At 37.2% G+C, this 20,879-nt stretch overlaps 1 protein-coding gene across 4 annotated transcripts in view; it reads left to right on the top strand.

Annotated features, from left to right (window-relative positions):
- The window catches only part of MAP3K20 (mitogen-activated protein kinase kinase kinase 20), a 150,232-nt gene that overhangs the window by 77,376 nt on the left and 51,977 nt on the right, over positions 1 to 20,879 (top strand). For 3 of the 4 annotated variants that reach the window (XM_042446716.1, XM_042446714.1, XM_042446715.1), the window contains 2 exons: positions 233 to 339; positions 6,267 to 6,402. In XM_042446716.1, the coding sequence (XP_042302650.1) occupies positions 233 to 339; positions 6,267 to 6,402 (243 nt within the window). Of the gene's footprint in view, positions 1 to 232; positions 340 to 6,266; positions 6,403 to 13,953; positions 14,530 to 20,879 lie in introns of those variants that run through there. The other variant, XM_042446718.1, reaches the window with a different exon arrangement.

Genomic DNA, 20,879 nt, shown 5'->3' with positions numbered 1-20,879 from the left:
AACCAAGCCAAACCAAGCCCCAAACTTGTTAAATTTATGTTTGTTGGGGAAAAAGTACAAGTACCTAATAATTTTCTGTTAAGCATCCCAATATACATTCTGTTTGTATCCTTGTGCTTATAGCTCTCCTTGGAGAAGTTCTGTAATACAAAATTGTGTTATTAGAGTGTACTTTCATAATAACCTCTTTTACAGAATACCTATTACTCTTTCTTTCCTTTTTTTTCTTCAGAAAAGGCCTTCTTTCAAGCAGATAATTTCAATCTTGGACTCCATGTCAAATGATAGCAATCTTCCAGACCAGTGCAACTCATTCCTGCATAACAAGGCAGAGTGGCGGTAAGTCTCCATTGTTTCTTTTTAAAGCTACATCTGGAAGATGTCAGTTGTTTGAATTCCTGACCTTATTTGCCTAACTCATTGGGCAAGTTCCAAAGTTGGACTACTACTAACAGAACAACTGGATCTACCATAAGCAGGAGGAGGACAATCTCTTTTCCCCTGTAGTCCCTTTGTACCCTAAAAACCTACTCTAAAAGGCTGAGAATCCACCTGGAACCAGTTTTTTAGTAGTTCCAAGTATTGCAGCAGAGATGAAGAAAGGAAAAGAACTCCAGCACCTGAGCCACCTTGGATTTAGGCAGTTGTTTCAATACTGGATGTGAAAATATGTGCCTCGGGACACTTCAATTCTAAGTATAATTTAATTGAATATAAGCTATATACTAGTTATTATTTATGAAATGCATACTTTATCTCTGGTTCTTTTAAGTTATAAAGAGTGTCTTTACAAAATCCTCTTTTTTGAGTTAAAAGTAGGCCATATATTTGTTCAGTGTTCATCAGAGGTTTTTGTTCAGAAGTTTTTGTTTAGATGGCACTGTCAGTTTGGGACTGTGACATGGGCCACACTATTGTAGGCAGACTTATAAACTAAGTGCTAGAGTGTGGCTTTGGTGCACCAGCCCACGGTCAATAAGGAGAATACAAACAACTAAGCCAGTGTAGCACCATAAATATGACATCATAAAAATATGGCAGACAATTGGCCATTATAATTTTTTCAGAAAGTCAGTAGGCCTGAATTTCACCACTGTGAAGTTGCATAAAGATTATCAAAATGGCTTCATTGGATCATAGTGGGTTGATTCCAGTGTTTGCTCCTGCCACTGTGAGCACTCCCTGTGCATATATGCTACTGAGAAGAAGTGGGGAGGAGCAATTTTAGTCCATTTCTCCCTCCCTGTGCATTACCCATCTATGACAGATGGAGTCAGAACTAAATTCTAACCTTTTAACAAAAAAGTATATGCCTTCATTTAACCTTCAAGCCAGAGGGATTTCTCCCAGAGTACATCAGGGAACCCAAACAAGACAGGTAAATGTCTGTCTTGGCATAAGATAGCAGGCAAGTGGTTTCTAAGCTGAAACTCCTGGATACTTTGGTTTTCAACCCACTATTAATAATTTTCCTAATTGGGGTATTTCAGGTGAAGATTTCTTCTTACTGCACAACATTAAAAATGTGTCTTCATTCTATACTTTTTGGGCTGTACTAGCAAGTGACAGCAGTAGGGTCTCTTTTGAAAATGCACTTCAATCTATTCTATATATGCTCTGTTTAAAGAAGCTTGGCTTAGAATGTTTTCAAGGCCTTTTTAAAAGGGAGCTGTACAAGAAGGAAATTGTAGCCAAAGTTTGCAGTAGTCTAAATTAGGAATATTTGGCCACTCTCCAGGTCAATGTGGAACACAATTTACTAGTGCCTGCCTTCCCTTAAAAGCAACCTGGAACATGCAAGAAAAATACAGGGGTCTGAAGATGTAGAGAATTTTTAAAGGAGAGATTTATGGAAATAAGATTTATCGAAACAAAACATCCTGAATTTAAGAGAACTTCAGAAAAGAAGTGATAACCAGGGAATTTAATTGCATGACTGGAAAAAGTGAGCACAGGATAAGATGTTTGAGCCAAGTCACATGATGAAAGTATAAATAGCTTGTTTTAGAACTGACATTATTCTTCCACTGACTCAGCAGAGTATGGCAGCAACTGACTGTGGCACAGTGCTCAGAAGATCACAATGCATTGCGCCATCTCCTGATACAAAATGGAAAAGCAAAATGGAACTACGGTAGAGACCTTGGGGTAACACTCAGAACTTAACTAGGTTCATGGAAGGTCTCAAATGTAATTTTCAGCCTAAACTTTAATCCTATTGATGGATGTCTTTCTTAGAAAAGGTACTTAGGACTGTAGCCTTTGAACTCTCTCTCTCTCTCTCTCTCTCTCTCTCTCTCACACACACACACACACACACACACACACTTTAAGCTGAAGCTAGGCAATGTCTGTCTCGTTAACTAAAGATGGAAGTTTGGAAAATGTTTTCAGGTTCTATGAATTCTTCAGTTTGTATATATTAATAAGAGCTTTAAACATCTAGCATCTCTTCTTAGGAAAAATGAAATATAGCATGCTTTGTAAGTTTGGAAGAAGAGAGTTAGGATACCTATAGTCAGTCCATGCTCCTTTATGGGGTTTAGTTTATTTGTTTACTTGCTTGTTTGTTTGTCTGCTTGTTTGCTTGCTTATTTTCTCTTTTTAATAAATTTGAAAGGCTAAAAGCCCAATCCTATGAATGTTTCTATCAGGAAATATGGTATTATTCCATAGTAGTGGCTTAAGATGATCTTGGTATGCCAGCTATCAACTGTCATTTCAAGTGATCATGTAGCAGCATCAATTAAAGCAGTTGCACAGTACAAAACTGGGTGGAGAGAAACTACTAGTGGGCAGCTGGTCTAATGAGTAGCGTAGTTACATTGTAGAGACATTTCAGCTATGATGGAGTTAGGCATATTGGTTTGATGGATAGCAGGATCATTTTATAGAAGGATCTTAACTGATGTGTAGCCTAACAATGAGCTTGTTTCACTTGCCAAACTCAAGATGCAGGTGTAATATATTGATAGATGCCCATGTGTGTGATATCTTATTTCTATGAGTATTACTTTAATCCAACTTTTTTAAAAATCATTTTATTTTGATTTTCTAAAAGCTTTTTGGAGTTGTTTATCCACGTATCACAAAAATACACAGGATAGGTTTCAGCCATACTAAAGATCATATGTAAAACATCAATAGCAAGAACAACAACAACAAAGAAATAAAGAGAAGAGAGGACAAACAAGAACCCCACTTCCCCATATACTTTATTATAAACTGTTTATAAATTGTAGCAGTAGAATGAGCCAGGTCATGGAAAAACAAGCAAGCAGTATTAATCTGCATGAATACTGAAATAAATAGATTACACATGACCAATAATGTTCAATGTAAATTGCTAAACTTGTGAAGTAACAGACTCATTAACTGGGCAATGTACAGGAGCCTCCAATTTAATTACACTCTTTTATTATTATACATTTTTTAAAACAAGAATGCAGCTGTTTTTCAGAGTCTGACCTTTTCTTGTAAATAAGTTTTTGCCTAATGAGGGAAGATAATTACAGTATGATTTTGACATATAGAAAGCTGTTACCAAGGCAGTGTCTTTAAAACATGGACAACATCTTTATAAAGATGCCCATGTAAGTAAGTACAGATAAAAGCAGCGCAGTATGCTTGTTTTGGACTCTGTAATGGGAGTTATTTTGTTATAGATGTTAAATATATACATCTATATTTTGTTATAGATGGAATAGGAATTATTTCCTAAATACAATAGATTTCCTAAAGAGTGTGAAATTGCTTAATCATTAGAAGATATAAAATGGACACCTTTGTAAACTGTTTTGAAGCCCCATAATCTGCTGAATTGTGTATTAGGTTTGCCCCTTCACACTGCATATTCAGCCTTCCACTCAGGACCACATTACCAGTAGATAAACTGGTACAGTTGATCCAGGCCCATCACTGTTTAAGGGTCCCATGCCAAAGAGGAAAGGGCAAATAGTTTTGTCACCATCAATTCCTGAATCTCTCAGTGTTTTCCTTATCACCCATATTTTGTGTGTTATTTCAGTAACTGAATAAAAATGCATGGATTTAAGCCAGTAATGAAGTTTCAGGGCTGATAATCTACAAATGCATAAAGATACACACACACACACACACACACAATTTTATTCCATAACTCCTATGAGTGTCCTGTTTTGGAATAGGGACCCATCCACTGTAACCCAGTCATGCTTCTGCTGTAGCACCACATCTAGAAGTGAATTAGATGTTCCATTCTGTGCTGCTTTGCTTTCTTTTCCTTATAGGTTTTACTGATTTGAGTCACTCCAGCACAACATTGAACATGACATCATTGTGCTGTACACATAGCATCATTTCAACCATTGATTGCATCATTGGCTACTCAATACATGTTAAATGACACATTATATTTTTTCCATAACAAAGAAACACAGAGTGATATCATTTTGTATCTCTCATAATGTGTTGTTAAGCCCTTAGAATTGCATTTGGATCATGAGTGCAAAACAGACTGTTAAACAGATCATTGTATTTTACATGGGAACTCCAGAGCCCAGCTAATGGGACTCACTGCATGTCAAGCACCTTTGACATTTCTTGCCAAGGCCATTGCTATTGACAGTCATGGGTCATTTTTGGATCAGGCATGTAATTCAGGCTCAAGGAGAGCTTGGCAGTGGAGTGACATTGAGTCCTGGCTCTCTTTTTAAAGCATAATTTCTACCAAAGCAAGAGAATGCACAGCAGAGAATTCTGGTTTCCTGGCTGTCTGAAGAGGCAGAGAACCTTGATGTTATAAAAAGAATGCAGTTTCTTCAAGTAATTTTGATGTGGGGAGGTGGGGGGTGGGTGGGAATGACAAATGAGCAACATTGCAGATTTAACAAATACAGTAGTGAAAACAGTGCTTAGAAATAATAAATTTTAGGACGTTTAAAAGATATAACCAATTTTTGAAAATATGATGCGACTTAGGTGGCTGGATTTTAAAATATTTTGACTACAACCCAAAACTCCCTGGCTTTCAAAACAGACCACCGTTTAAAAAAAAAACAAAAAAACTTTTGTCTTGTGAATAAAACAAGTGGAAACCTAGGCATGCTTTCTCAGAAGTAATTGCTATGGGATTTCCCCATGAATGATTTGTTGCTGGTTATTCTCTGGTTATTCCCAGGGTAAGTCATCTTTAATCGCAATGCGTGTGAAAATCTTCACCACAGTTGCATGAATATCACTAGATAATGCCTATTTCACATTTCTAGGGCCAATGACATTCATGATTGAAGCTATAATTAGTGAATTGCTTGCTAAAGTAATACAGATCTGATATATAAAACACAGGAAGATAGTAGTGAATATTATATATAAACCAGTTGTCACATACTGAGGCTTAGCCAACATACAATATTATGAATCATAGTGGTAGATTTCTGAAATGGTAAAATAGATTGTAAGTGGTGCAGCATCCTAAATGATGTTCACCATGTTGGTGGAAATGCGCAAATAACAAGCAAGCACAAGTGGTCTAGAAACTTCCCCTGTTATGTCTGTTATGTGCTAAGATTCTTTTTGAGATAAGCATTCAACAGTATCTTGCTAAGCATTAGTCTGAAAAGCTAGAGTCCACTTTGCCACCTGAAGTTTCTACATCTGTTTTTTTCTGCATACATTTGAGTGTATTTGCAGTGGCATGGAAAGGGCAGAAGGATCAGAAAAAATGATTTGATAAAATGGCCTCATTACTTCATACTGCATGGGCTGTGTGTGTGTTTTACTCTTTGAGTACTTTTTCTGGTAAAACCTCTTCTCAGACAGAAAAATATCACAGCAGCAGTATTCCTGGCCTAGCATCTTTCTTTTTGATCTGTTATTGTTCTGTTTTGCATTCCATTTTTTAAATAGGAGGGGGAATATTCAGCAGGATCCATCATTCTTACCCTGAAGTAGATCACCTCAAATCTACTTAATTTTGCTACAACATAGTTTCATTTCTTGGAAGTGAAATGTAATACAGTATTTTGTTTAAAAAAACCTCCACAGTTTTGTTTTTCCTCTTCCAATTTTTAAAGTGGTATGTCTGGACTTTATTGTCCAAGTGTGAACACTTTCTGTTTTGTTTATGGTTCAAAAACCTCTCTCTTGGTGGTAATTAAATGTCCTGCTTGAGTTAGTACTGTACTTTTTACCCTTTCACATTTAATTAATATTCATGTGGAAAAAAATTATGAACAATTTGTACTTGTCAGGAAAAGACATGACTTAACAAATTGTTCTTTGTGCAGATGTGAAATAGAGGCAACTTTAGAGAGGCTAAAGAAACTGGAACGTGACCTGAGCTTCAAGGAGCAGGAGTTAAAAGAACGGGAGCGACGCTTGAAGATGTGGGAGCAGAAGCTAACTGAACAGTCCAACACACCTGTAAGTATATTGCTCATTTGTTGTTCATCCCCGTAGTATTGAAAACAACATCAAAAGCTGGAAGTGCTCTAAAGATTAGTGCTTGCCTGTGGGTTTTTCACATTTTTCCTCCACACATCCTTCCCTTGAACAGAAAACTTCCAGGCCCTGTTTGGAGAGGGATTTTAAAGACTCACCTTCCATTTTCCAAAATGGTTTGCTAGGAAGTATGGGGGAATTGCTGTTTGAGAAACAAAGCACTTTTTGAGGGACTGCTTCCATGGTTCCTCAAAATCCAGCTAAGTATATTTTAACTGGAGAGTAGGGTATTGGATATTGAAATATATAATGAAATAACTGGCTATACCTGATTGCCTCAATTATTTAAGTGTCTCCTGTAAATATAAAGTACAGTATTGTACTGCATTGCAAAGACGCATGTAACAGCATGACCCTGTACATACAGTATCTGCTTAGAAGTCCCACAGAATTGCATGGGACTTAATCCCATGTAAGTGGGTATAGGATTGCCACCTAAATATAGTTGTTTGTCCTCTGATTAATAGAAGGAAAATCCCACACATACAGGTGGATCTTTCCCTAGGTGCATATGCAAACCTTTCAGATCAGCCCTTCTTACATTACGTTCAGTTAAAGACCATGGTTGCTTCTATTGTACATCATAATGATATACAAAATTGTTCCATTTTTGGTACATACTTTAAAAAGCAAACTGAGCTCTTGCAAAAATATGCTGCAGAGTTTTCCACAATGTGGGAGAACACCTATTCATGCCTAGAAGAGCATGCTCATAACAGCCCCCTGATGAGAGGCCCCAGATCAGTGAACAATGTGGCCTCCACTGGATATAGTGGAACCCTGTGTAGCAATCAAAGCTCCTACACTTGTAACAAAATTTGGAACCTTTGCCATTCACAAATTCACATCTGCAACTGTAGTGATACTTAGGATTTCAACTATTATTGCTCATTACGCTTATGTCCCACTTTTCCTTCGAGAAGTACAGAGCAGCTGAATGGGGGACTTTCTGGGATTTCCACGTAAGACACTGACTGGGCTGTGCTCTGCTTTACTTTAGCACTATGTTCACATATGTGTCTTTGGACCATTTTATGGGTTGCATATTCTAAAAAGCAAACAGGCTCAGATTTTAAAAAAACAACGGCTGGAAGATTTACATAAAATTTGATTATTATTTTATTATTATTATTAGATTTTGTTCCTCAAACAAACTTTACTGCAAATTAGGTATGCCCCTAGCAATAGTCTGATACAGAGAGGAGGTCCAGGTACCTGTACAAATGGTTGAGTACAGTCCAAATCAAGGCTCACATTCCAATGGAGAATACTAGCTTTAAAGAGGGAGCAATACTATTAAAGATTTTTTGTTTTGTTTATGCTGTGTTTAAAGAGCAAAGCATAATCTATGTAAAATACACCTCCTCCTCCTCGTTCTTTAGGAGTACAGTAATTGGTATCTGAGTTCATATGCAGGAGATCATATGCCCAAGAAAAAACTAAAAAGAAGACTGCATTTTAAAACTTGAATTCATTTACCTTAATAGAGCAGTGTTAACTTAACACCTCTTGATGTTTTTTGTAAGTGATCTGCACATCTTCCTATTTGCATTATTTAATTGTATTGTGTTTTATCTATGCCCAAAGGGATGGGCTAGTAGACTTTGGCCTGAATCAAATTGTTAATCCCAACTAAAGTAAACGTAATAAATCAGTGAGATTTACCTATGTATTGATTCACCTTTCAGCAACTGATTCAGTGGGTTTAGTCTAGTTGGGACTAACCTACAGGATTTATCTATACCACTTTCCCTTCCTAAATCATTCATTTAAAATGTTGATGCATTCTGTCAATACATTTGTTACAGATGTTGTCCTTTCGTGATTTGCTGTATAGTACACATTTTAATTACATGTGAATAAAAGTGGTGATTTTGGCCTGTTCACTGCTTTTGCACCTTCTTTCTGAGGCACAGCTTAATGGCATCTATATGAATGACACTGCATGTGTATTCCAGCTGTGAACATGTAGTAGCATCTAATGATGAGACATGAGTGTTTCCCAGAAGCAAGGTGCTCTGTGTTCTCAGTAGGTAGCCTGTAGGCTTTCTTTAATGTCTGCAGAGATCCAGCAGCTAAGATATGGGCCATCACCTACATGGTGCACAGCATGAAACATAGCCCTAATGAGCCAATCTTTCCACCAGCAAGGCTTCAATTTCTTTCTCTTTTTTTAATGCTGCACTTGCTTATAGCTTCTATTTCTTTTCCCGCACTGGCTGGCTTTGCTGAAGGGAATATGTTGTGCTAATGTCTCCTGTGCTTATCATAAACTTCTTTTCTATAGGACATTAACACAATCTGCCTGTCACACACAAAATGCAACTTTTACCAGAAGTGTAGGCAACAACAACAATACTTTTAAATATCTTGAATGAATCGGCCACACTGAAAGCATGTCTGTCTGTTATCTGAATAATGAAAGTTCTTGCTGTTTCCTGTACTGACTTTCTCCACTTTCATTTTGCTTCTTAAGAAATTAAGGTTTCTGCTATTCTGTACACAAAAGCAAATCCTGGATATGGGCTGTAAAGAACAAAAAGGGTCACAGATATGCTCAGGTGTTCTGTGGAATTAACAATCCCTTTGGAAAGAGGTCTGTATTCCTGCTTTCTGAAAGTGGAAGCAGAAACAAATTAAAACTGGGATAAAGATGAAATATGAGAATGTGCAATATTCTCTTTCACTTGGTGAAAATTCCTTCAGAGTAATTCCATATGGATAGTTTAACAAGATTTTAAAATGAGGACTACAGAAGGATGGAGCAAGTTCTCCAAGCCTTTAGTGTCTTCAAAAAGGAACATGTAATACAAATCAGAGCTTGAAAAAGTTACTTCTTTCAACTATGATGCCAAGAATCTTCCAATCACCACGGCCAGCAAGATGTTGGCTTCAAGACTTTGGGGGCTGTCAGCCAAAAAAGTAACTGCTAGAAATTTGCTGCTGATTGACAGTCATCAATATACCATTAAAGTGCCTCAGGTCTATTGTCTGCTTAGAGAGGTTTGAAAGGACAAAGGGCAGGGATTTGTTAGTAGCACACTGAAATAGTAAATGTTCTTTTGGTTCTGGTTTTCCCCTGGTGCAGGAGTAGGGGCTGCTGGGGGGTGAGGCAACCAGAAGGGCATCCTGCAGTGGCAAATCCACTGGCAGCCCCTTGAAAAAGGCTAACCATGTTTTTTTCCCTTGAAATTAATTTTACTATATGCAAGGGGTTTTATTTTATTTTTTCTTGGCATTAAGGAGAGACATTTGATATGTCGCCTTCTATGTGCAATTTCTATAGCCAGGATAGAGGTTTACTGCTGCAGTGAGAAAGCCTTCTTCGCTCTGTTAAAAACCTAGGCTGGAATTCACTATTGCACTGATTCATATGCACATTCCCAATGTATTCATGATTTGTGGCATTATTGCCAGAACTAAGTTCCTCAATCCTGTTTTGCCAGTCAGCATCCTTTGCAAGTGGTGGTGGGCTGTTCTATCGATTAGGATACAGCATACTAAAGTGTTCACCCACCTGTATTTTTTTCTGTGAGTTTCAGTTTTATGGGCGTCTAAATACATGTTGAATGTCCCGTAACTGAAATGCTTGGGACCAGAAGTGTTCTGTATTTCAGATTTTTTTCAGATTTTGGAATACTGTATCTATCTGTATTTACATATATGTACATATTGAGATATCTTGGAGCTGAGATGCAAGTCTAAACACAAAATTGTATACCCCTTATACTCATAAACTGAAGGTAATTTTATACAATATTTTAAAAGAATTGTGTGCATAAAACAAAGTTTGTGTACACTGAACCATCAGAAAGCAAAAGTGTCACTATCTCAGCCACCCATGAAGAAAGTTGAGCATTTCGGATTTCACAATCCTGGGTAATGGAGGCTCAACCTGCATGGGTAATGGTGGAACAACAACAATTATAAATATGTAGTTTCATTTATATCCTGCCTTGTTTAAATGGTCCTAATTGCCATTTTTATGTTTACAACATCCTGTGTGGTGGCTTAGACTGAGAGACGACTGGGTCAAAACAGTATGACCCACACAACTCATGTTTTGGTTAGAATTTGGCTGTTCAATAGTACTGAACAGCTAGCCAAATTCAAACCCAAACATGAATTGTGTGGGTCATGCTTTCTCTCTCTCTCTCTCTCTCTCTCTCTCTCTCTCTCACACACACACACACACACACACACACAAACTCCTTTTAGGAGAAACAAATCTTAGGTGCTCTCTCTTAGGGAGAGGGGGGGACAAACCCCCTTAGATATGCAATAGACTATGATCTAATGTCATTCTAATATAAATCATTGGAGCTAATAAGTGTTCGATAATCATCACCACCACCATCAAAACATCAGAGACTGAAAAAGATTTTTGAGGTTACAACTCCTAGAATGTTATTTATGTTGAGACCATAAAGGAAGGAGCAAAAGAATTAGGTTTTACTACTGTATTGCCTCCCTTCTCCCAAGTTCTATAGCAGATGAAAAATGTAAACATTAAGCCTTCTACGCTACAGAGCTTACTAGAGCCGGAACCTGGGCCTTATTTAGACTACCAGCCTTAGCTATGAAATGTGTGGAGAAATGAGAGGACAGGAAGGTCTTTCCCTCACCACAACCATTGTTCACCAGTGCATTTAGGATCTGAGAGCTATCAGTACAAAGGAGGTGTCTTAAAAGCTTAGTGCCTCTTATTTCAGAAATTAAGCCCAGAACCTATCCAGCAGTCATGCTAGGACACACCTGGCTTTTTAACTGGGCATGGTAGAACCTGAAGTGCAAGGACAAGAATTGTGATTCTGATCCATACTGATACTTTGCTTTTTGCTGTAACAGCAACCAACATGGTACTATGGGGGGGGGGAGAGAAAGACTGCAATCAAATGGTACTTTTCCTTCATCAGGAACATCCTTCATTTCAAATGTAGCTCTGTAATTTTAGCTGTGGAGCTTAGCTCTGCATCAGTTTGGGCAACAAACTGTTTGGGTGTTTTTTAAAAAATGAGAGAGAAAGAGGAAAGCTTAATTAATATGCAAGAATTGGTGCATAGAACTTATGTCAGGAATTGGAAGCAGATGGAGACACATGCTAAGCAGAAGAGTTTTCAAGTTTATGGGGGCTAAGCAGCAGCTGCAGAGCACCTGCTCTGTTATTGTCGAGCGCTGTGGCAACATTGACATGGAATTGAAAGGAGGACAAATTGAACGGTTTTTATGGTTATATTATGGAAACTCTTCCCTCTTACTTCTGATTCACACATGCAAATAGTATTGACTTACAATGCAACTGCAGGATTCTTAGTACAGCAGCAAGTAATGTGAAGCAGCCATGTGGATTGTTTTTTTCCTGGCATTGCAAATACATGCACATACAAAAGACACTTTTTTGGCAATTTTTACCCTTGTATAATAACAACCTAAACTGGGAAGCAAGATCTATCACAAACAGACGGCTCCCTGAATAGAGCAAACTGCATCCGATTGCACTGTGATGCTCTTTGCAAGTGTGATTTGGGATTTAGGCTATGATTCTGAACATTTATGCCGAGTACTTACTTACAGTATATTTGTTGTCTTCTGCACATGTGTCTTACAGCGCTTTAGCATCTTGAGTCCAGGGGTCAAGCCACACATGTAATTATAGTGCTATGATTCTACTTTAACTGCCCTGATTTCATTCTGTGGAATCCTGGGACTAACAGTTTAGGAAGGGGCCTTAAAAATCCTTAGCGGGAGATCTCCAATGCCTCACCAAACCCAGGATACGAGAGGATGGAACCACGGCAGCTCAAGGAATAACAGTGCTATAATTGTGGAGTGTGAATGGGCTCCAGATGAGCCCCATTGCTTTCTTGCATAGCATAAATGAAATTTCACAGAGTAGAAGGGTCAACTAACTTTGCCACTTACTCCATGAAATATTGTTCAAGCAAGGAATGGGACTTACCTGGAAATTGTACAAGGTTCAGTGTGTCATTCCCCTTTCTTACAAGTGTATTATTCCCCTTTTCCACAAATTTTCCTAATAAAAGTATTTGTTGGCTAAGTTAGATCATAACAGGCAAAATTTCATTTATGTATATCCTGGGAGTGGGCAACTGTAGGGCATCAGGGGCTAATTTACCACAGTGGGCCACAACCTTCCCCCACATGTACACACACAGCAAGTTCCAATATCTCAGTTTTTCTCTTCAGTCTGATTCAATGCCAGGCAGTTTTCTACAGTCCTATATCTGTGTGAAATTGAGCACTTGCTACATAGAGGCTGTTTGCTCTGGCCCACATAGGAGCTAGTGAAATGTGGGTCTGAGGTTCATCTTAACAATGCTAAAAGAGAGACTAGAAGGATCCTCCTAATGAGGTATGTGTACATGGTTCCAGATCAGGGGATCTATGTTTAACTATCAGCTAGCTCCCATTCCCCAGTAAAAGTTATAAACTGTTAGTATGGAAGAGTTAGGGTTTGTGTCTGATCCCTCTAAAATCAGCTGGTGTATGTATTTTGGCTTCAATATGGTACATAAGCAAACATGGGCATATGTGCCATTGATGGCCTATTTAGGCATTAAGTTCAATTTACACCATTGTGTGTGTTTTTACGGTTGTGGTGGAAGTAGGTGTTAATTGGCTCTCTTGTGCAACCAACCCTTCACCACTGAACACGTTCTCCTTCCTGCCCCAGGACAGCCGTATAACAGCCAGAAGAGAACAGGGTTGGTCAAGACATGTCCAGTGATGTTTCAGTAGCTGGATACACAACACTGACATCATCGTCTAGGACTCCTGTGAGGTCCTGGAGGATGCTTTTTTATGGCTGTTAGAACATAGCTAGATGCTCCTTGGCTCTGCCCATCACCTCCTCTCGCTACATGTCCATGTCAGGAGGTTCCTCAAGAGAATGGTTAGTCCTGTATGGAAAGAGAGAGGAAATAGAGAAGAGTTCTGCCTGGTGAAACTTTATGACCCATATCCATAATGCAGTATCTCAACTGTTATTTCCAGGCATATTTTGTAGTGGCCATACCTTGTGTTCTTTAATACTATTTCTTCCAAAATTAGTCTATGAAATATTTAAACAAAAAATAATAATTTGGCTATTTGATTTTCAAAACAGAACATAATTATATGTGATTGTTTTTGCTGTTTCTCAGTTAAAACGGTTTTACAAAAAGTTTACCTCAGAGGATGAGAAGTTTAAATGTTCAGCCTGAAACTGAGCTTGTCTGTGGAGCTTTGCATATCATTGGCCATGGCTGTGCTATCTTCATGATTTAAAAAGAAACAACCAAGTCTTTTCAGAGAGAGAGAAAAAAATCTAACTTGGCTTTTTCTATTTAGATTCACTAATCATTTGCTTTCTGTTTATTGCTAACTAATCTGGTGGTATCTTTTGCTGGGATTTTAAATTGGTTCTAACTTTCCTTTTTCCCTCTCTGTCCTTCCTTTCCCCCTTTTCACTAGTTTTGCTTCCCTTTTGCTGCAAGAATGTCTGAGGAGTCTTACTTTGAATCTAAAACAGAGGAATCAAAGAGTGCAGAGATGTCATGTCAGATCACAGCAACAAATAACGGGGAGGTGGCTGGCATGAACCAAAGTCTGAAGGCCTTGATGATGAAGGGCTTTCAGGATGTCTTCTCTATGAACGAAGCAGGATCCGTCCTGCATTCTGGGATGCAGATAAATATGCAAGCCAAAAAGAATTCTTCCAAAACCACTTCTATGAGAAAAGGGAAGAAAGTCAACCTGGCGCTGGGGTTCCATGACTTCGACTTGTCTGATGATGATGATACCGATGATGATATTGATTTTGATGATGACAGTGATTAACAGTGAATGAAAGAAGTAAGAACTCTTAATGTGGCACCTGAAACAAAGGGAGAGAGGAGGGGGGGAAAAGAATTTTCAGCAAAAAAGAATCCTACAATTTTGATTTAAAGTTACTCTAAAATCTGTATTTCATTTTGTAGACCCAGTCTGTTACTCATGTGTCATTTATGTATACTTATCTAAATCATTGCTCTAAAATGTCAAATGGAACATCTTTGGATTTTTTTTAAAAAAAATTGGATTTTCACTCTATGTAGCAATATTAGTTGAAAACTAAAAGATTTATGGTTCAGGAGAATTTAGAAAACCTCAAACTGCTAGTAATATTTTTAATTCACATTAAATTCTTAGTAAATTATGTAGACATAATTTATTACATTCTTGTAGGTTTCTAGAGTTGCTTAACAAATGAAAACAAACAGGGGAAATCCACAGGATTCCCTTTGGATGTCCTCTAAATTCTGTGGCCTCAATCTAAAAAGTCCTGTATTCCGCAGGAGCAGGCTGTGCATTTGAATGTGTTAGGATTCCTTCAATGGACATACCTATAATGATGTTCTAAGAGAAAAAGCTGATTAGCTTGAATACAGATTTTATCAACAGCAATGTTCCATGTCATATAGGATAGTGTGCACACGAAATACATTTCTTTCCATGGTTGGATGAACTTTGCAGGATTTTTTTGTATATATGATTTGTACTCTTGTTTCTTAGTTGTGATTTCTGTCATGTTCAGACAGATACAAACTCAGAACTTGGAAGGACAAATATGACTTCATGCAAAGGCTTTTATATCCACAATTTCCAGAACATGAAAAGTCAATAGTGATGTATTTTTTTTTCAAAGTGTGTTTATATTTCAAGCACAATTGCATAGAAAAAAACCAAAGAACACAACAGTACACACAATAATTAGTGGGGCTGCAACTCAGAGTAGTTAAATTGTAAACTGATTTGTTCTGACAAAATAGATGCTGCCAATTAATTAGGCAATAATTTTTTTATTTTTTAAAAAAAAATAAATTAGAAATCTGAGTTGCAGTTACTATCTTGAAAGATGCATTATCTTGTAAACAATCAACTGTATATTTCAGGATGTTCCCTGCACCAACATTGTGTGTATCATCCAAAAAACAAGCATAGCACGTTTCTAAATAGTATTTATTTAATCATATAAACATTTGTGATATTTGATAGCTCTATTTTCTATAATAAGATCTTTAGCCATAATGGGCAACTAAATAATTAGAAAACCCCAGAGCATGAACAAACTCAGCACAAGAAAACGTAACAAAGGCTGTGACATGGAGCTCAATGTAAACAGAAGGGCCTACACATTCATTGTCTTTTCAGACATATTGAGAAGGGGAGGGAGAGAGAACCCCTATGTGTCCATCATGTACATGTGCTACCATGACCACTCCCTGCTGGAGAAGGAGATAGAAAATGTCTTCTTTCCATTTTAAACTAGCCACAATTGCCTGTTTATTTGCTTGTTTCCTTTGACTCAAGGTGCTCAAGAAGATGTGCAATTAAAATATTAAACATCCACACAAAATCAAAATAACAGATCTTTTACTGAATCTATTATTAAATATTAAACATTAAAAGTTAGATGGAACAAGATAGTTTTACTGTTCTGTAAAGAAGAACAACACAACAAGAAAGGAATGGCTTGTTCCGTTCCCTACCCTTCAGGATGGAGATTAAGAACTGAGTGATGCTACTGAAAAGGCCCTACCACAAATACCCTCCAACCTAGCTGTCTCTGTATAGTGAGAGGCATACTGATAGCAAATGATGTTGATTGAAAATTGCAGGCTGCATTCTGCATTGCCTGTAGCTCCCTTTCTCCAAGGAGTTCAGAGTGGTGTCTATGCACCATCCCACAGTAACATACATACATATATATAATTTGTATGCTGCCTTTCTCCCAGAAGGACTCAAGACAGCTCACAGATAAAAAAAATAAATAAACATTTTTAAAAAAAATTACAAATCAATACAAATTCAAAATGGTTACAAATCATCTAAAAACAGTATAAAACAGTATAAAAGCCACATAAAAATATACAAAAGCTAAATGGCACAAACAAATAAGATATGCACACCATTCTCTGACACCTGACACTCTTCAACACATTAGCTCTTGTTCTGGAAGCATAAAAATATTTGCCATCAATTTGCAGCATCAGCAGTTGGGAATAATGTAATGTTACCTTTCTAGTTTAGCTGGGCTATAGTAATTTAACATTCCTTGGGACTGATTCGGCAGTTTCAGGCTGGGGTTTCTCTTTGAAAAGTATTTTGTAGAAGAATGGTAACTTTGAAATTAGTAGTACAGAATATTGAGAACTTCAGTGTAATGCTGCCTCACCAATATTTGCTGTTGCTAACTGTCCTCAAGTCAAAATGTAGGACTTTATCACATGGCCCCCATTCCTGCTGGAATCACACTGATGAAGTAGCATCAGAACATTAGGTTTGGGCTTGGTTGACCTCCTTGCTTTAGAGAGTTATACGAACAGGTGGACTAAACATGTTGCTGTAGTAAAACAGCCTCCATTGGTCTCTCTGAATCCCTGCTCTTAAATTTAGGCCATTAGATGGCATTAAAATCTCAGAAAATTTGGGGATACTGCTTTTTGCAGTCTCTGGACCAATTCTCTTACATCTTGCTCTCTCAGTGCTCTAAACACTCATTACGCAGAAACTTTCCGTCAGCCCTCCTACCTTAAAAATGTAACTGTCCCAAAGTATTGCATCCTGTTCAATAAGGTGAGATGAAATGTTCAAACTTACTTTTAGGTTGGTATGCTGGGCTAGCACCGGAGAGGTTGTACAAGCATTAGAGCATTAGAGGAAAAACAACAATTGGGGGAAATTGTGGAGATAGGAACCAGAAAGTATAAAAAGTCCCTTTTACTATTGCTCTTTAGAAAAGTAATTTCTTTCTTCACATGTGAGAGGGCACATGAGAACGCTTGCAATAACCATATTGAATACGCTGAAAATTTTTTTTTAAGTTTTATTGTTAAAAATTAATACAACACATACAATTTCATACATACATATATACCCATACATACTTATATTTACATCTAAACTAACTTGCTTACAGACTAACTGATTTGATTAACATACATTCTTACATATGCAAAACACTTCTTCTTATTTCCTTTAAACTTCTCTTCCTATACCCTTCTACAATAAAAAGGAGCCTTTCTTAATCTTCCCTAACTTCCCCAACTACTAAATTCACCTTCTCCATCCTCTATATCTTCACTACTTACTCTGACCTTCTTCACCTACTTATACCTGCTACTATTTCTTACTTTCTTTCCCAACTCATCTCTCTACTCTTCTCATTCTTAAACTATCTTCTTACTCTCCAACACTTCCATTCATTTAATGACTTCCTCCTATCCTTCTGGTTTCTTCAACATTTGTGACTTTCGATTATTCCATTTTTAAGAGTGGATCTTGTTCCCCTTTAGTAAAACAGTGTCCCTTATTTCCCACATGTCTTTACAATTAGTCGAGTCTAGATTTCATCTTTAATTAAATGATATTACCGCTGTCTTACCCCATTTCATCTCTATAAACTTAATTACCTTTCTCCTTTCATCCTCTGCTTGTTTGTTGTCATCGTATTTTAGCGCTTTGGTTAGTCTGTCCATCATAATAGCCTCATAAAGTTTAAGTATCCAATCCTCTATAGTTGGACTGTTTGCGTTCTTCCATTTTTGTGCAAAACAAATCCGTGCCATAGTAGTCAGATAGTACAGGATTTTCTTTTCACTTCCTTTTATATCATCATCAAATATACTCAATAAAAACGTTTCTGGTTTCAGCTGTATTTTCTTACCCAAAATTTGGTCAGTCTGCCTACTAATTGCCTGCCAGTATTTCTTTGCCTCTTTACATACCCACCAACAATGGTAGAAAGTCCCTACTTCTCTTTTGCATTTCCAGCATAAATTGTTGTTTAATTTGTAAATTTTCGCCATCTTAGCCGGAGTAATGTACCAATGGTAGAACGTTTTATAATAATTTTCTCTTAGATTCTGAGACTGTTAGATCAAAGTTATTTTTCCATGATTTCTCCCACTGATGTAGTTTTATTGGATGACCTATCTCTCTCGCCCATTTAATCATATCCTCTTTCACGACCTCTTGTTCCATTTCAAATGATAGCAATATTTTGTATATTTTCCCGATCAATTTCGAATTATCCTCCAATAGTATTCTCCCTAACTCTGAATTCCCCTGCGATGGTTCTATTTTATGTGTTTTAAGATCCTCCTTGTATCTTAATAGAATTTGGTTATACTCGAACCAATTGATTTTCCATCCCTCTTTGTTAAGATGTTCTCTCGATTTCAGAGATATTTCCCCGCTTTCCATTTCCAGTAAATCTCTATATTTGTACCATTTTGAGTCCACTGTCATTTCTCTCCTGTGGAAAGCTTCTTGGGGGGAGACCCATCCTTCGATATTTTGTGAAATTCTATATCTATACTTCTTCCAAATTTTTATGAGAGCACTCCTGATACAGTGCATCTTAAATACTCTATTCGATTTATCTTTCTCGTATATTAAATAGGCATGCCAGCCAAAGGTATTACCATCACCCTTTCTAACAGATTCCTATTTTCCAGATTCATCCAATCTCTAAGCCACATTAGACCGCATGCCTCAAAATACAATTTGAAATTTGGTAAGCGCAAACCCCCTTTTTCTTTAGAATCATGTAATGATTTAAACTTTATTCTGGGTTTCCTTCCCTTCCAAATAAATTGCTTCAGATCCTTGTTCCATTCTTTGAAGGGTTTTTCTGTTAGAATGATAGGAAGCATTTGAAACAAGAATAAGATTTGGGGTAACACCATCATCTTAATGCAGGCAATTCTACCAGTTATGGTAAGATTTAGTTTATTCCATTTGAGCAGATCCTGTTTAATTTTTGCCCAGATTTTCTTATAATTGTTTCCAAATAAGCAATTCGTTTTATTTGAAATCTCTAATCCTAAATATTTCACCTTCTTTTCTATTTTAATACCTGATTTATCCTCTAGTTGTTTTTGTTCTTTGGGATTCATGTTTTTAGTTAGGAAGGCCGATTTAGATTTGTTAATATTACATCCTGTCATTGTTCCAAATTTCCCTAAGATCTCCATAGTCGGACCTATACTTTCAATTGGATCTTCAAGAAAAAAAATCAAGTCGTCTGCAAAGGCTCTGGTTTTATAAGTTTGATTCTTAATCTTAGTCCCTTTTATATGGTCATTATTCTTAATTTCTTTCAATAAGAGTTCCATTATTAATAAGAATAAGAGGGGAGAAAGTGGACAGCCCTGTCTAGTGCCCTTCCTAATATCTATAAAATTTGATTTTTCCCCATTAATTCTAATTTGAGCTTTCTGGTTTTCATAAATTCTTGTTATCCAATTAATAAATTTTGGTCCAGCTTGGATTTTCTCTAATGTTTTTATTAATGTATCCCATTTAACTGAGTCGAATGCTTTTTCCAAATCAATGAACATTATTCCCACTTGTTTGTCATTATGCCTCTCATAGTATTCCAGGATATTTAGAAGTAGTCTCGAGTTGTCTCTCATGAATCTGTTTGGAAGGAATCCTCTCTGATCTTTATCAATCAAGTTTTTCTACATCAAAGAACGTAGCTTGTGTGTTGGAAGGGGTAGAATACAGAGACTGGCAAAAAAGATGTATATAGGCTTTTTTGTATACACTGACAGCTGCACCAATAGTATTTATATGAGTGTGCCCAGTCAAGAAAGAATTGGTGAGTGTTTTTCTCATACACCATTTGTATGTACTCTTATGTAGAAAATACAGCTTTCACAGGTCATTTTCCCAGTATAATTTAATGGAATCAGTTTATACTCAGTGTTGTAACCCAAGAATGCCAGTCAAGGGCTGAAAACCAAAATGTTTGTTTGTGAAAGTGTTTTTAGCACTTGATTCTTTTCCCCTTCTGCACTTGCACACAAACAGAGAAGCTCAGCTCGCAGTTTTGGTTGTGGATGTCAGGGCTATGATGGACAGCTAGTTAATCTAAGGTTGATATTATGTTCTGGTACCCAGGCATGTACATGTAGTTAATCTGTAAAAAAACCTGTCAAGTCCAGTGAACTCTGTATTTGCTGCTCTCCCAACACCTCTATATAGCAATACAGAATATTAGCTTGGACATATTTTTACATATTATCTACATGTGCCAATTGACCTGGTTACCAAGTGTAATATCAACCTTACATATAACTACCGTATATACTTGTGTATAAGTCAACCTCATATATAAGTCAAGGGCGGTTTGGGGGGCAAAATCATGGATTTTGATATGACCCATTGGTAAGTTGAGGGTCAAACTCAGGGCATGTAACAAAGGATCTAATGGGGGGGGGACACACCACTTCCTTCTTCTCCCTCTGGACCTCTCCATCGGTCACGTCTGAGCATGCAAAATGTGGACACAAACCTCCAATTCCCTCCCTTCCCCACAACCTTTCCTAAGATTTATGGCTTGCAAAAAA

Source organism: Sceloporus undulatus, chromosome 1 (genome assembly GCF_019175285.1).
Source record: "Sceloporus undulatus isolate JIND9_A2432 ecotype Alabama chromosome 1, SceUnd_v1.1, whole genome shotgun sequence".
NCBI classification, from domain to species: domain Eukaryota; kingdom Metazoa; phylum Chordata; class Lepidosauria; order Squamata; family Phrynosomatidae; genus Sceloporus; species Sceloporus undulatus.
This window is presented reverse-complemented; position numbering and strand designations above follow the sequence as displayed.